Source organism: Notothenia rossii, assembly GCF_949606895.1.
Source record: "Notothenia rossii genome assembly, chromosome: 10".
NCBI lineage: Eukaryota > Metazoa > Chordata > Actinopteri > Perciformes > Nototheniidae > Notothenia > Notothenia rossii.
The window spans coordinates 56,036,394-56,054,277 of record NC_136908.1 but is presented as its reverse complement, the minus strand read 5'-3'; the positions used below and the strand labels follow the sequence as shown (position 1 = coordinate 56,054,277).

The 17,884-nt window shown below is 38.8% G+C and overlaps 2 protein-coding genes across 5 annotated transcripts in view; one reads left to right on the top strand and one right to left on the bottom strand.

Moving 5' to 3' along the window:
• The window catches only part of tbc1d22a (TBC1 domain family, member 22a), a 116,925-nt gene extending 107,496 nt beyond the window's left edge, over positions 1-9,429 (bottom strand). The window contains exons 1-5 of one of the 2 annotated variants that reach the window (XM_079655729.1): positions 9,193-9,429; positions 8,658-8,714; positions 6,105-6,288; positions 4,932-5,184; positions 22-204 (exon numbers count right to left, since the gene is read on the bottom strand). In XM_079655729.1, coding sequence (XP_079511855.1) covers positions 22-204; positions 4,932-5,184; positions 6,105-6,288; positions 8,658-8,714; positions 9,193-9,254 — 739 coding nt within the window. In that variant the 5' untranslated portion in view covers positions 9,255-9,429. The remainder of the gene's footprint in view (positions 1-21; positions 205-4,931; positions 5,185-6,104; positions 6,289-8,657; positions 8,715-9,192) is intronic. The other variant, XM_079655728.1, reaches the window with a different exon arrangement.
• A 2,042-nt stretch (positions 9,430-11,471) lies between these two features.
• cerk (ceramide kinase) overlaps positions 11,472-17,884 on the top strand; it is a 35,403-nt gene continuing 28,990 nt past the window's right edge. For all 3 annotated transcript variants that reach the window (XM_079652896.1, XM_079652895.1, XM_079652894.1), the window contains exon 1: positions 11,472-11,756. In XM_079652896.1, the coding sequence (XP_079509022.1) occupies positions 11,588-11,756 (169 nt within the window). In that variant the 5' untranslated portion in view covers positions 11,472-11,587. The remainder of the gene's footprint in view (positions 11,757-17,884) is intronic.

Sequence of the window (17,884 nt, the reverse complement as noted above, 5' to 3'; positions counted from 1 at the left end):
AGACGAGGAAGTATCACGTACCAAGATCTGTGTTTGGCCCGGCCAGCAACTGTTTGAATTTATCCAGACGGGACGCTTCCCTCTCGGTCATGATCGGGGTGCCGGATGTGTTCTGGTCAGCGATGCGAGCCACCAGTGGGATGGTGGGCGGCCGGTGGGGCAGAGACCGCTGTCTGTGGAGTGATGCATGCTCACCTGCTGCATCTGGAGTGAGGATAAAGAGGAGAGAGAGGGCGAAGGGTTACACACACCAACACTCAACAAATAGAGGGCTTTCAGATGATGCTGCAAAGGATCTTGGGGTCAGGTTGAAGGCCTAAAGCTTGAGAACATCTGTAAATACAACTGCAAAATGTAATGTTGGAGCCCGGGGATTTTCTGTTTGCATGGTATCTGCTTGTATGTTTTAAAGTTAGAAATGGCAGCTTCAAAATGACTGTTCAGCTACTCCAATTTGAAATACATCACTAGCTGACATGCTCACAACGACAATGCTAACATGCTCATGGTAAGCTAGTTCATTCTTTACCATGTTAAACATTAGAGTTCAGTGTGTGATGATGAGGCTTCGTTAGCAACCAGGAGTACAACTGAGGTTGATGGAAATATCAGTTTTGTGAATGTTTGGTCATAAACAAACTTGAATTCGGAGCAGATGATGGCACTAAATCAAAAGTTAAGAGGTATGTAAAGGTATTATAATTCATTCTGAGGGGAAGGATATATTTCGAGCTAAAATTTGAATCTGTTTTAATTAGGGCCGGGACTTTAACCCGTTAATTAATTACACAAAAATTAACGCATTTTAATCGCACTTATTTTTGCACCGCGGAACATTTCTCACTGGATGAGTTTCAGGGGTACCGATTATACTGGAGCACCAACTAACGTTCATGACTTCAAACAACAAACCACAGTGAACAATAGTCAAACGTGAACGAAGAAGCTGATGAGACCGCTTTGGTTGGCCCCGTGGATGGGACATTTTGTTTTAAAAAACGGACGGATGGAAGCGTCAATAAGAGCACGGTTGTTTGCAAATTATGCAAAAAGGAATTTGCATATCACCGCAGCACATCAAGCCTTAAGTATCACCTCAATGCAAAACCTATAGCAGCTAGCATGGAAGCTAGCGTGGACGTTAGCCCGACTCGGAGTACAAGGACCCACACCCAATTCGCGTTGATCAAACAGTGGCCTATGCAACAGAGAGATTTTATTTTTCATCAGGATATTGGAAGAATAGGAGGGATTGAGGTCAATCACTGGCACTTTTTTATTTTATTTTAAATGTTACACTTTATGTTGTTGGTGCAACTGGCACTTTATGTTGAACTGTTTATTGTTTTGGCCAAGGTTATTGAGAGAGTTGGACTGAAATTGATTAGATTTTTTAAATCAACTGTTGGTAAATCAACAAAGCCTGTTATGGCCTCTGAAGCAACAGAGAGATGTTTTCTAATAGTCAGGGTTTCCCATGTTCTGAATGTACTTGAAAGTATTGTGTTTTACTTAAAAAACAAAGTGTTATAGTTTACAGAAGGTCTACCTACCTATAGGCTACCTGAATCTCTGAAATGTACTATTCCTAAATATGCTATTGCTACACTTTATGGCAAAAATTGCACTTTTCTGTTGGTCTTGGACCTTGAAAAAAATAAACAATGTTTTGTTGCTTAAGCTTATGTATTCAGTCATTATTCCATGGTATACTAAAATCCATGTGAAAAAAATTGCTTCTCACTGTTCTCAGGTCAAATATTTATATGTGATTAAAAATGCGATTAATTGTGATTAATTCATTACAAAGCCTGTAATTAATTAGATTAATTTTTTGAATCGAGTCCCGGCCCTAGTTTTAATTAAATAACTTAATAGTAGAAATGTTGACTATAAATTCCATCATGCCATAGTAATGTGAATCTAACAAATGTAGCTGTTATGGTTCCTAGCTAGGTGGTGATGAAAGCACTTGCTGTTAGTGTCTTGTTTTGCAATGAGCTTCCAGGATGGTAGCAGTTACGTTTGCCACAAAATATGTGTTTCAACTGCGAAGCCTTTATATCGGCGAGACAGCCATATTAATTCAGTCTGCCACCGCCACATGTTCCCCCAGATGTGCCAAAATAAGACAGAATGAGAACGAGCTAAACAGTGGCAGCACACAGAACAAGTTATGAACAAGCTGGTGGGGTCGGGACTTCAATGTGGAGGGGGATGCTCCTTCTGTCACGCTAGACACTAAGCAAGAGTTCATAAACGCTCCTGTGAACAGCACTGCCAACATTTCTCAGATCTCGATCAAACCCTGAACATCTACTGTGTTCGGCAATTAAGAAAAACTGGAATGCTTCCGATTTTTATACCCTTTTAACAAGAGCAAATAAAAATCTACAAACATGTTCTCAATCTCAACTGCTTTATATGCACTTACACAAATTAAATACGATTACCAAAGCATGCAGACGCTTTTTTTGCATTGAAACCATTTCTCACGAAAGGCCTATATTATAGTCCATTTAATAACTTTTAATAGGGTAATCAAGACAAGTGAGATAATGTCAGTAGTTTTCACCTATTAATCACAGTAAATAGCATGATTTATTACAAGTAAGAAAGGAAAGATGCCAACATGGAGTGTGTATCTTATTTAGATATGTCACATGCCACCAGGAGTTTCAGCGGTCCTAATAAGCACCAGTGTGTGTGTGTGTGTGTGTGTGTGTGTGTGTGTGTGTGTGTGTGTGTGTGTGTGTGTGTGTGTGTGTGTGTGTGTGTGTGTGTGTGTGTGTGTGTGTGTGTGTGTGTGTGTGTGTGTGTGTGTGTGTGTGTGTGTGTGTGTGTGCGTGCGTGCGTGCGTGCGTGCGTGCGTGCGTGCGTGCGTGCGTGCGTGCGTGCGTGCGTGCGTGCGTGCGTGCGTGCGTGCGTGTGTCTGCGAGGTATTATGTATGAGTGCATAATGTAGAAGTATATGGGGGGAGAGTCTGGGCCTCACTGATGAAAGCTATGCTGTCTGCCATTATCTAATTAGACCGGGGCATGTGTGTTCCTTGCTGTCATCCTTCACACGCAATAGGAGAAGAAAGAAGGACCAGGAGGAGGAGGAGGAAAATCAAATCTACAAAGAAATGAGACACAGCAAAGCAAGCTTACTGTAACTGTGGGCGTCAAGTTGTTTACCTACCTGCCAAGAACATCGAGTGCATGCATTAAGCGTTAGTGTTTGTGTAATATGCTCATAGGAGGTGCAGAGAGATGACGTCTTGCATATTCCCGTGTAAGCGTATGAGTCTTCTCTGAGGAGATAAGAAGAGATGCCTGAAGGCAATTGGCTCCGTGTGTTATCTGTATCTAAAAACAGCGACAGACAGAATGGCACCCAGGGAGATGACCTGCCAGACAAGACAACAGCCAGACCAGGCCACTGTGTAAGGCGTCGTCTGCTGCTATGTAGTGTTATAATCTATAAAGCAACATTTCTTCATAGTTTTAAACAGATTAAATAGTTTAACATGTGGATTTGTTATTGCTTAACAGTGCTGCTGTGCACACACTAAGGTTTCAGGAGTAGAGCCACAGAGCAGTTGGTCTGTAGTACAGGGTTAAAATAAGGTGCTTATGGAAAACAGACCCAAAGTGAAGAGGAGAGGAAGAGAAAGGTCTCTGTCTGCTGTCATCTGGGGACGAGAGCTTTTAACTTCATTTTAATACATTTACTAAGACGTCCTAGATAAGGGGTTATTTTGAGCGAGGAAGAGATAGAAACTTGTACATTATTGAGAAGGTGTTGTTGAACCTGTTGCTAGGTATGACACATTCTTTTAGAGGTGTGATTTGTTGATTAAACTGAAAAGGGGCATAGAATGAACTGTGAAATCAAAAAGGCCAAATCATAGACATTTCAATTTAATAAGTAATAATGAACAATAATGTGTGTAATCGACCTTTAATTCATGTAATGTACCCCACAAAATGTTTAAAAAGATACATACGTATATTTATTTGGTTATGTTGATTTACCGTGTTGGTCATTAAGAAATCTCAATTTAAAGATTCTTAAAAGTTCTTATTGCTTCTCTCAACTGCTTTTCACCCAAGAAACAGGCTTTCTTAGGCACGCAAAGGATAATAACAATAGCATATAGGATAAGGGTAGAGTGATAACAGGAAACCCTTAGAAAATATCTTAATTTCAGTATTTTTCTTCGAATATCATCACTTTTCTTTGAACTAGGAAGCTGTGGTTTAAAAGTAGAAGAATGTAGGGGGAAAGGCAGGAGCAGACGCCTCAAGGATTATAATGAAAAACTGCCCGTGCGTATTCCCTCCTTTGCTTTGTGTGTATTTTGATTATGGCAGAGAATGACAATGTAGGCTGACATGACATAAGGAACCTCAGTATTCAAAATAACTATCATTTGCATATCATCCCATCATCATCATCAGTCACCCTGTTTTACAGAGTGATAACATCTGCCAAATATGTTCTGCTCATTTTTTTTTTTGTCTTTTGAATACAGAACATTCCTGCTGAAACTTGATACTCTTTGAATGTGTTGAGTCGACACAAAGCAGCGTCGAGACCACAGTCAAATAAATACACAAAATCACTAGAAAGAATATAAAATATTTTCAATTAATCAGAAATGGATATGGTGGCTTTCCCACCACATTCAACCCTTATATCACAGGACACATTGGCCAAACATCCTATTTATAGTTAGAATAAAATAATAAAATCTACTTTTATCGTACAGACACATAAAAGATTAATAACCAAACTCAAATGTAGATTCTTGAAAACATTCTGAAAACCATGTTTCTGTTATAAAAGGGTTTAAGAATGTGCTCTAAAAGTAAAAGCAGTGTGGCTGTTAGTGTGCAGGTGAGCCTGAAAACTTTTTGGACACTGAGAAATGGTGCTCACTAACCTTTAGGTGACCCAATTGGAGCTTCGCTTTGGGACTTTACAAGGCGGCCATCAGTGTAAGGGCTGCTCTGGGAGGCAAACGAGACCTCTGGGCTGGTCACGTCTCCTTCCCCCACCCGGCTGTCCTCCTCCTCTTCTTCGTCCTCCTCCTCGTCCTCTGCCACATCCTCCTGTGGGTCCTCTTCTCTTTGTTCTAGCTCTGTCTCGTCATCCTGCCTCTGTCTTTCTTGCTGTTTGCTGTGATTCTCGATGACCTGTTCAGTTGATGGAAAACAGAAATGTATCGCTGGAGTCAGGACTACGGAAACTCTGTATAAAATATAACAAAAGTGTGAAGTTCTCTGTAATCTGTTAAATAAATTAGCAATTTGAGATTCTGTAAATGTCATAATTATTTATGATCAGCGGGTCAAAGGTGACATTTGTATCCAGATCAGATCCAGATATATTGAGTGAGCCATTGTTTAACTGCCCTATCTTAAGTAGAAAAACAACTTTAAAATAACCTGACGCAATCTTATATTGTAGTGCTAAACTACAAACTACCCATTTTCCCTAAATTAGAAATCCGGAGCTCCGCAGGGATACATTTCGGTGCCTTGTATATTTTCTCCGTAAAAAAAGCAAGAATCAGACATGTTTGAGTTGTCTTTTTTACCAAGAAATTCGGAATTAGCGAACGTAACAGAATTGTAAATGTATTGAGCATCACTTAATTGTTTATTTTGTTTGTTAGCTTGTTAGCTTGTAACTGGCAGGGGCTGACCATAGACTGTATATATAAAGGGGCTTACACAGCGTTACTTTTCTAAAAACATACAATAAACTTGGTTTACATCCGAAAAATTGCAAATTCCCTTTTTTTCTGTCAAAACATTCACAATATGTTACAGCTAACTCCCACTATCTATGATAGGTTCACCGTGTTTGAGGTGTTTTTAAGACCGTCTCCCTGCGTCCTCGACTGCACTTTGCTGTATCACATTCATAACATAGCTAATTTAGTTTACCTGGGGTACATTTGAAATCTCAGATTTTTGCAAAGTGCACACACATCTTCCCCTTCATCAAAGGAATGTGGAATCACCCCTCTAGTATATTCAAGGTCTGAGACTTTTGAGGATACAAACATAAGAAAAACACATTTTTGAGAGGACTGCATCTAGTTGTTCACCTTATTGGCTGTCTCCATGACAACCTCAATATTAAGGTTCTGAGCAGCCATGGCCAGCAACTCGTCATCATCATCCCCGACATCCCAGGCGTCGCTTGTGATGCTCTCAAACTCCTGGAACGTGGTAGCCTTCTTGGGTTTGCCTGGCGTGGCCGGAGGAGGCTTGTTGCCAGCTTTAATCAGGCTGCATGGCAGATACAGGGCAATGAAAAGAGAGAAGATAAGGGTCGGAGGATAAGATTAAAGAAATTGAGGAAAAAGGTGTACGAAAGGAAACAGAGGTGGCAAAGAGTCAGTAAGTGGAAGGAAAAAGGAGGGAGATAAGTGGGGGGAAAAGACAGATATGAGAAGTTAATTATTTTGACACAAAACACACGATGGCATTGGCTTTTGAAATAATTATCAGCAAAACCTAGAAGACTCACAATGAAGTGAGTCTGTCACCACCTCTATTTACACAATATTAATATTAAAAACTAGAATTAAAAGCACATCCGACACCTAAAAATCAATGTGGTTCAAAAGACAACATTCACTGAGTTGCTGTCTTTGTGCTTCAAGAGCAGCATTACATTCAGCCTGGAACAAGGCTGGAGAGGGAAATGGGGACTGTGATTTCTTTCAAAGACATGGTTAACCATTTATATATAAAGACTTGTCTGGTATAGCTTTCTTCCGTCATCATTTGAAAGAAAGTCTCTGATATTTTACGCTAACCAAAAACAAGCACATTGAATTCAAACACATCAGTCAGAAGAAGTACATTTATGTTCACAGAATAAGAGGATGTTTTTCTATCTGTGTCAGTCTTTGTGTGCAAGTGAAAAAGGAAAGGTTAAACAATGTTGCAATGCAGAAGTAAATTATGATAATAAATCAGACATGCATCCCCTCCCATATTTTCACATACCCTAGCCCTGTGCTGGTACCCAGTAGTCCAGAAATACGAATCCTTCCAACTTGTATTTGAAATGCTAGATCTACACATTATGTAACATAATCAAATACACTTCTAATAAATTCAAATTAAAAGTGAAAGCAACTAGTCTGTCTGGTAACTCCACTTCCACAGACGCAGCATAATAGGACAGATCATACATTCGAACGATAGATCACTCGAATTATATTGCAAGACCCGATTTATATATGTTTTACACATTTGAACATGCATGGAATTATTGCTAGGCTCCAGTTCATGTTTTCATAGCTGCTTTCTTTGTCAGCTGTCAAAGTACAAAACAATGTATGACAGTATGACATGTTTAACAGTAACAATCATGACTCAGCATTTTCCTATTTTCTGTGAGAGGCTAGGTAGCTAAGCTATACAGCTTGTTGTCTTGTTTGGTGTCCATAGAAAACACTGTTTCATTGTAATTTTCATTCAACATTTTTATGAAGTATATGTTGATTGCACAATGAGATGATAAATTACATCATAGGCTTTTATCTTGGTTCCCTATAGGTGTTGCTTCACTTCCTACAGGATGCAGTTCAGTCTACCAGTGGTTCCATGTTCTTTTTCAAAATAAAAGCCCAAGATGTGCACACAGCATCACTGCCTACCATGAAGCATTTGGCTGACAAGGCAACTCAGAATAATAGCTTGCAACTCAGTGAGGAAAAAAGCTATTACTATTATTAAGCTACATCAGTACGTAATTATTCAATTCTACCCAGTGTTTTCCTCTAACTTTTTAATAGCAATGAGATGGGGGTTTTGTAGGTCTTTGGCACAGCAGCCATGTTTCTAACAATGTTGTATAGTGAACTTCAAGTTCATAAGAAATCAATGGGCAGAAAATGTGTTGTGCAGTGTTTCCTGTTTTGTTGGAAGCTCTGAGGAAAACAGAAAGAGATCCAAAAACCAGCACCGACAATTATACTTCTTTCAATACACCCTTTACTGTTCAAATAAAAGTAAAGAAAGCTATAAGATCTTCAAACCAGTATGTCTGACTTGCGCTTATGTGTACTGTTTTTTACCAAGGGACCCACTTCCTTAAAGGTCTTGTATAACAGTCTATAATGGGGCCTTAGTGTTGGTCATAAAGGCAATAATAAATGTGATGTTTTTCATAAACCATCATGTGATTAATGAAGAATGATCTGAAGGGAAGACAATTTTAGTGAGGATTTGAAACCCGATGAGGTTTGTTGCCCAGTACGTTTACAAGGAATTTGGTGATTTGATGCCTACAATAAATACAAGAGGAAATAAAAAAGAGAAAAAGTGAAGAACATAAATATAGAATAGAAAAGCAAAACACAAAAATGGAAGGAAAAAAAACAATAAAACTACTCAAACAAATATGTACAGTGTGTCCGTTTACTGCAGGGCGTGCAAACAGTGTTTCATGCAAAAAAAATACTTTATATCATTGTTAAAAAGATACAAATGCGGAAGCAAATGATGTCAACTTTCGCTAGGATTTCAAGTAGTTTAGCAACAAAGGCAAAGTGCTAGCATCAACATAGAAACTTAAGTATAACATCTTTCCAAACTAACATCACAAGGCACTTAGCTACAATAAAAAAGTACATTTAACTTACTTAGCATGAAGGAGCGGGTCGAAAGGTGGGTGTTGTGCACCATACACATGTTGAATGCTGAGGAAGTAGAGAAGAAAGCATGTAAATGAATGAGCTAATTCATAACTGGCTGTCAAGCTATAGCCATGTTAGCTTCTCATTACCAACAACAATGACAGTTGATACTATAATACACTAAGTGTAACGAAAATGACTTTGAATTGCTGTAAGCCCATAGCTTCTCATTGATATAAAATTGTTACTGTATCATTAGTTACAAATAGGTGACTGCGGTTTGATTAAATTGCTCAACTGTTAGCCGATGTTAGCAAACTAGCTCCTAGCCAGCTAGCAGAAGCCAGGAAGGGGCAAACTGTGTCTCTAAGACTTTACCACAGACAATGAGACGTTGCAAGAGGTGATATTTTCAAACATTGTGCAGTACTGCAGGGCCGTCAGTGAAAGTGAAAGTTGCGTTTTAAGCTCAACAGTGCAGCGTCAGTTGAGTAAGGCTAGCTAGGCTAAGCTAGCCGACAGGAGGGAACACGTCACTCACCTGCCAGGAACCTTCGCTGCGTTTCTTTTCCAGAACTGTTTTTTATTTGCGTCAGTCGACATTTTCCCTCTATTGCCCAACCAGTCCTAGACACAAACACACGAACGCTGTCGTTATCTCTAAGACGTGAAATTCGTTTATTTACACCAGGTACCCTCCTCCAAAACTCAGAAAGCTGCCATGTTGATAGTGCCTAATCGGCAAGCAAGCGCTGCTGCGATTGGCTGGACCGACACTTCCTCCCTGTGAGCCAATCATAAGTGAGATCCGCTGTGAGGTGGCATGGGAAACTGGCGACGTCATCGTGATCATCTGTCTTTTCTTCTGTTGACAGAAACCACAATCTGTGTGTGTGTCAATCAAAAGGGAGACCACCAGCATCAGGACAACAAGCAGGGAGATACAAATGCTTATCATTTAACACTGCTATTTCCATTGCAGTTCATATGTACAGGATAAACTGGTGTTTTTATTGTTTACCCAGTTGCACTATTGTTAGAAATTGTTTGTATAGGCCTACAAGTGTTGACACATCATGATTCAAACACAAGTTTGAAAGCTGTGGTGTTTCTAGATTTGTTTCTGAAAGTATATCAATGGATCTAACTGTTATGGGCGATTGCATAGGCTGTTATGCTATTTATTGTTGAATCAAATACTTTTTTGAATCTATCATGGAAAGATAGGACATATTTGAACATGTAGGCCTACCTGTATTATTTATCATCTAAAACTGATCCTAAAATTGAACTTGCACCCTACCCTGTTCAGATAATGGGGATCTTGAAACAATGAGGGCAGTATTGGATGTTAGGTCATGTATATCTGCTGTAGATATACAGTAAATTAAAGGCTTGAGATAAAAGTGTGTAAACGTTTTAAGCCTACACTATGACTCCAGCGTTCACTAGATGGCTCAGTATATTTGTCTGGGCATTTCTCATTTGGGCTCAACATAAACATGCATTATACATTCAATACAAGTAGTAGATAGCAGCATACAATTTACTTGGGCAATAACTCCTCTAATTACATTCTTATTAATTTCTCTCACCCTCCATTACACACACAGTCACCCAAAAGAGAGACCAACTTTAATCAGCTCAGTTCCAACTCAGCTAATAGAATAAGATAAAGTTGCTGTGTAGGGCAAACCCACATCAACACAGTTTAACTATCACTTGTGTAAAGGCTGGTGTTTGCCTTATCCCTGTCTGAAGAGTATGAAATCACCTTCCTGCTTTGAGTCATGATTCCGAGAGCTTATGTTTACGCAATGTGCTGATTCAGTGTCCCACAGTGTAGAAGCACACAGGATTAAATGTAAGAGCTCTCACTCTGTCACTTTTTCGCGGTACTGCAAACTTTAAGTAAACTGTTGGGGTGTTGGGGTTAGTTGAAAAGTGGTCTAATTTCTGCAGAATTCTTTTTGTTAAATAATTTAAGAGGAGGTGTTATTTCATTGGTTTTTTTAAAGGAAAGAAAATAACTTAAACTCCTACTATATTTACTTATTAGTTGTGTAAATAATTCCAATGCTATTATTACACAGCAGAAAGTTAGATGTAGTCGTATCAGCCAGTGCTGATCAAGGAATCAATGTGTGATTGAGAAATATTAAAGAAAATACTTGAAGTCTCAATGAAAATGTAATTTGTTGTTGAATTTTTTAATTAAGAGTCTATTTAAACTCTATTCCATTTGTTACATAGGCCTATAGGACTATAACATTTCCTTTTTTGATATTAACTTTTGTAAAGCTTTAAATCTTCTTGCTCCTCCTTATATCAGATTATGTATTTCTGTCTAATCTTGCTCACTGCAAATCTGTATGAAAGGTGGGTTGAAATTAAAACAAACACATTTCCTTTTAAGGCAAACATAAGTTGCATAATGCAGGTCTGACATACTACATAGATGCAAGCAATATCATGCATTATGTTATTGTATATTTGTCAGAAAGTTTACAAAGCCTTTATTGTCATTATACAAAAGAAACAACAAGATTTTTGGAGGGCTTCCTTGTCACCGAAAAACACGCCAGTAGGGCAGACAAACATACACGATCATACAGAAGGTAATACATGATTAAGAGCAATGACATACAAAGCTGTAAAGTGCATTAAAAATACAGAAGAGATAGGTATTTAAAAGCGTAATTGCACTTTGGACTGTTTGTTTATCAGCCTAATGGCCCAGGAAAGCGGTAGGCCAGTGTCACCTTTTTGCAATCGAGTGATTCATCTTGCTCATAAGCGATCTTTCTCTTAAAACCCTTCTTATCACAGCACGGGCCGAGCCGCACTTGACTCAACACTATCCGGCTCCGAGCAGCGGTCTGTGGAGCGGCTGTAACAAAGTTAATATGGTATATCATCGGACGAGAGCGTAACTAATGACACGTTTAAGCGATATTATGGAGACTCAAGACAGACTACTGTTTTCGAAGCTTTTTCATAAGCATAGACAGGTAGAAGTTACTTTAAACCGCAGTGTTTTGGCTTGGAAGGAAACTGAGAGGATCCGAAAACGAAGCTCTGGCATCAGCAACAGTGCTGAAACAGGTAAGAACAACATAGAAGTGAATTAGTTTATACCTTTGTAATAATTATACGCAATAAAGCATTTTGGACATAAAACATGTTTTTACAATGTTGTTAAGTTGTATTTAAGTTTATCAATCCCTCCTATACATAATTTGCCTGAGCATATAAATAATGTGTCTTAGTTAAACATTGTCACCAATTAAAAAAGAAAGTATAGCAGCTTATCAGGATCATTGTGGAGCAGCAGTCAGGTCATGAAAGTACTGTAGTTCTGTGGGTTTTCAGTCATAAATAATAAGGAGGCCCTTGTTTCTTACAAGCAAATACTAGTCATGGTTAACTAGATTGATGAAAGAAGATTTCTGTCCCAGTGACCTTTTAGAAAATCTACAAAATGTCCTCTTTTTAATGCCAAGCCAAAACATTTAGTTTTTTTAACTTGGTCACTTAAAGTTGATGCCAAAAGAGGCAGAATGTGGTTTAAACATACCGTGCATGTTGGGGTATAATATACCTAAAATAAAAATAAAAGGACATCCATTCAAAAGAAAAGGAAAATAAGTTGTGTTTCAGCTTGTGACTGTTCTCATAGGTGATTTCAACAAATGTACACATAGCAGATTTTTTAACTAGCAACACATTTGTTACATTTTTATGTTGATTTATGAAATTAGTGTCTGAGATCAGTGGTTCTTAAGAACATAAATACTACACACCCTTAAGTGCTAGTGTAGTTGCAATGAGCTGGAGTCCCGGCATGCACTGGAGTAATGGCCTGCACCTTAAATCATCTCTATACTATAACTGTGGTTCTCAACCCGTCCTGGAAATGTTGTACCATTCCACCTTTTGCATCAGACAAATTTCACTTAATCCAGATGTCCTTTTCACCTCCTGAGGCTAATGTTTGTTCATCTCGATGAGTTCCCTGGTCTGCAATTACTGTACCATATAGAGTGAAGTTATTACAGCTGGCACGGCACACTTCAGTTTAAACCTGGCCATTGACCTCCCTCAAAGTGGTATCAAGCGCCCTATAATAACCTGCCATAAAGACATCCATTTATTGAGTCAATGTTCAACACAGCTACACCAATGATAGCTGTGGCAAGTGTTTACCCAGGAGTTAGGAATCAAACGAGGGGACTTTGCCAGTAATGGATACGCTATGGATAAGCCCAAAGTCAAACACCATGGAGGCACATTCTTTGAGAGGTAATCAAATGACTGGTTGCTAATTCAAGCTGCATATTATTTGTATCTTTATGGACACAGTCTTTGAGTAGGGTTGTGGTTATCATTAGTAGGCACTATAATCAAGTTAATCAGTGAGTATGGTTAGACATAGATGTTTGTGACTGCAATATAAAGTAAACATATTTGCATGCACCTACCCAAAAAACGAAATACAATTGTTCTAGACTTCACAATGTTGTTGGTTAGATTTCCACACTTTTCTTTCTGTGTAGTTTTTGCGCTGTTTGTTTAATATACATTTGAAACTCCTAAATGTTGCAACTGGACAATTAAGGAAATGTCATTGAGACACTTTTTCTAGAATTCTCAGGGTTGTTAGGTCACAGGTTCAGTCCACCAGCAAATCAATAATGCAATATAAGGGTATATGTACTAGTTTTTTTCACTTATGAAAGAAAGGTGACAAAATATAAAAGAAAAAAGTTAAGAAATAATTCCGTACCATTAGCGTAATTTGATTATTAAGTAAAAATGTATTTAGCTGATAGAAATAAATTCAGAATGACTCAAATTTGACAACTCTTCGTCTTGCTCGTGTCTGCCAATTTTTTCCACATCACATCGAACTTGACACCCAAATGCCATAAATGCCAGTATAAATTGATATGAGCACCTCTCTGGCCTTCATACTTTTCTATACAACATTAAGGGATGTTACCTCTTGACATTTAAGTGGATTTGGTCGAATCAGAGCATCTGTCAGTCAGATGTCCTGAGTAGATATACCGAGGCATTGGTATCCTAGCCAGGAATGTTGTTTCCACACAGATTCACTCTCACACACAAATAAAATCCAATCACTGAGATGGCATTGCCTCTGAGACTGGAGTAAATCCTATGTCCACGTTATGCCTGAGTCACTCCTCCTACAGTATACAATGCATGCTCCCATCTTGGAGGAAAATCTAGACTAAATCACTGCATATGCTCTAGAGAGCATCTCCCCTTTGCAAATCACTATGCTTAGCAAGTAGTACTTCCTCAGGCCCTCTAAGCCTGGATATCTGCCTTTGCCAGAGGGGGTTTAGATATTTCCTTTCCTATATGACAAAGCTGGATACAGATCCAACGTGTTACAGTCTGGGATTCATTTATAGCAATACAGGAAACGTTGCAAGATAGGCTGTAATATGGTATCAGCAGCACAAGATTTCCTCTGTTACCAAATCACATATCAAAATCCACCTATGAAAACTGCAGAAGACTACGGTAAGTCCTAAAATGTTGGAAAAGGAGACTAAAGCCATGCTAGTATCTCCGTCACACTTTGGTTCGACTTTGACCTTCACGCTAATATTAGCATTTCACACGACTATGCTATCATGTTGTTAAACATATTGCCACCATTATTACTAATGTCAATCACCACTATCACCATCTGATTTTAGCATGTTTACATCCTAACATTTGCTTATTAACACTTGACACAAAGTACAGCTGAGGCTAATGACAATGTCAATAGATTTGCGGGAAGTAGTATGCAATTAAAAAATATACAGTTTATCCTGTAGGAAAGAATCATGTTTGTTTCAAATTTGAGTTAAATCCATCTATGATTGTCAAAAGCTTTCACTCTAAACTACAAGTCTTAGAGGAGAAACCAGATGGCCTCTATAATCACTGGGATCTGGGAACCGTGAATGTCCATCAATTAGGGCCAATCCATTGAGTAGTGATTAAGATATTTAACTCGATAATTAAATATTTTTGACCCTATGGCAAACACTGGTGAAAAAGCGAGGGCATCACAAAGGTCATTAGGATTCTTGCTCAGGGAAACATGAATGTCTGTGCACAACTTTAAAGCTATTTATTAAATATTGGCTAAAATGTTTCAGCCTGATCTGAAGTTGTATCTTTGTCACAGAAAGCTTAGGTCGCAAAAAAGTATCTTTCCATTTCATATAGAAAGAAGCAACACCTATTGAGCGGTGCTTTAAGTATATGTACATTAGCGATCTAGCAGTAGGCCTACTATTGCACCCCTGCTCTCCTGTTGTACTTTTACAACTCTGCTGTCCTTTCTTTTCCATCTGTTTGCCTTAGCCTTGGCTTAACAAACCCATTGTTCCTTGGAGAAATCCACGTCTTGTCTGACAGCTAACTACCATGTGTGCGCAGGAAGATCTGTGCTTTGTAATCTAAAGAGGGTGCTCAATGCACAGCCCTGTCGGTACATTGAGAGACAGCTGCAGAGGGAGGAATGGAGAGAGATACAGAGAAATAAACACTGCCAGAAAACAACAGCTGGAGACTGGGGACGCTATGGTTTATACTGCATTACTGGAAGCAATAAAGCAGCTTTCATTAAATAGATTGTATTTATTTACCTGCAGCTGGGGTCAATACGAGTGAAAGGTCGGACTTGTATTGCCAATTACACAATGAATCAATGTTCTGGATGGTGAGGATGTATGAGAGTACAGTGCTGTCGTTTGCAAAGTAGGACATTTGTCTTTTTCAATAATAATTAATTAATTATATTGCAGAAAAACACTTGCATACCCATTTGTAGCTATTATTCAGCATGGGGGGAAGAACATGTTGCATCACTGGACAACATAGACAGTCCTCAAAAATATTTTCCCCACTCTTGCACGCGTGTTGCATGTCTCTTGAAATGCAACATGTAAAAACAGAAATGACATACATAGTGCGAGGACACCTAAAAACGCAAGCATTTACTTAAGCTGGCGCTGGCTTGTGCACATGCCAAACCTCAGTAACAATAAAGGGATTACACACTGATCCAGTGTGTAAGGGGAGGGGTGCAGAGAACAACAGCAGAATATGAATATGTTGACAGCTTGTTGTTGTCAGAGGACTTAAGGTAAGTGAGGACAGGCACTGCGCTGTCACAGATATCATAATACACAAGCAGACACAAAATCTCTTGTGCACACATACGTGAATGCATCGGATATACGGAGTTAAAAATCCTGTAAGATCACCTCCAAATCAACATACACATCCTTATTTTGGGCTGATGAGAGAAAGTCAGCAATCAGCTGTGTGAAAAGGCATTTACTGACGTTATGTTAAGGCATGATAAGCAAACGAATATGTTTAGGGGTTAGCAAGATCACCAATCCAATAGAGTCTTCACAGGTTGCACCTTAATAATTGCAGGTACTTGTTAATACAGTTACAAAGTAGTCTCTAAATTCACACTAAACTGGTACAAACATTAAAAGGGAGAGTTCAAGCCAAAATCTAGAATACATAAGCCTATGTGATTTGACTCATCATTTCTATCTTTCGCACGGCAGTGATACGGTTCCCATGTGAAATTGTTCACAAAAACCGGGTCATAATTCCTAGAAAAATACATTGTTTGAATGATTTAATACCACAACTCAAGTGCCATCTTATTCTCGAGAAGGCAGACATTTCCAACACTTGGCAATGGTATTTTGATGATGGGTGAATTTTCCCTTGAAGGTACTGTAAGTAAAGTCAATTAAGGTTTCTCATCCATTGTCACAGGAAAAAGATGCTAACCCACCGTCATACAGACTGACCTTCAATCACCAGCAGTGCTGCTTTTGGCTAGAACACACAAAGGCTGGGTTACAATAGTAATTAAAAGGGCAAACGTTGTTTTCAATGTAATCAAAGAGCTGCATTTAACTGACCTCTTTGGCCCCATTTCATTAACTGAAAGATCCTCTTTGTTCCTTTGTTAAAGGGTACAATTATTGCCAAGTCCAGTGGCTCTCAATCCTCTGAGTACTGCTGATGTTAAGCCCTTTAGGTAGTTAGAAAGGGCCACTTTACTGATTTTAAACTTTACAAATGTGTTCTTCTCATAATATGAAATAATACCAATACACTGGTAAGTGCTTTGCGTTAAAGGCAGGCTCTTCAATATTTGGCAACTCGATGATACAGTCATTGACTGAATGGAGACGACACATTGATTTTTGTATTTGTTATCTCTTGCAGCGTTAAGTTGGATTGTTATAGTTTATTATGTTTTCTTGTGAATTTCTGTATCATTTAACCTATAGGCTTCTGAGTATGAATAACACTAATTCCTTGGTTAAACTGGTCATAATCTGTAGACCTACTCAACATGAGAAGCTGCATTCAGTTAGGAGCCACCAATGCATAAAGTCATGTGAAGAGCAAATTCACCAATTGTGTAAAAATCTGCTTCTGGGCCCTTTAGCACATCAGTGCAGGTGTTAATCCATCTCATGTGGTTACAATGGAAACCAGTAGCACCCTGGACCCCGAGGACTTGGATGTTTCTGGCTCACTGGAGAAAGGCGCTAACAATGCCAGAGTTAGGGATTACATTCACATTATGGGCAGAGCGAAGCACCGCCACTGCCAGGATGTGGCAATGTCTTGCTCATTGATAGTTGCCCATGTCAGGGTTAGGGAATCATCCTCTATGCTGCTCCATGTTTTCATCCCATTTGATTGTCTCTTTGAACATGGCCCTATTTCCAAGGCAGTCTACTTGAACCTTTCATGTGTGGATCCTGAAGCCTGAATTCAAAACTTCACAGGTTGTTTTACATTGTTGTTGGGTAAAAGCTATTGCGAACAAATAACATATTGTGGTATTAGTTGTGGGACTATTTACTGGCTAGATGCAGTGACTTTATGCTGGATTGTTCTTTAGGACAGTGCAAGTCTAGCTTTTCCCCCTCTACACTTTATGCTAGGATAAACTAAGCTAAGCTAACCAGCTACCGGCTTTAGCTACGTACTAACCATTTCTCAACAAGAAAGAAAGTACATTTTGTTAAACTATTGATTTAAAGTTAGATTTTCCCCACAAGTATTATATGTAGGTAAAAAGCTAGCTATCATATAAGGCTAATCCTCGAGTCAATTTGACTAAATATTTATAATTAATGTTAGAATTATTGGGCCCA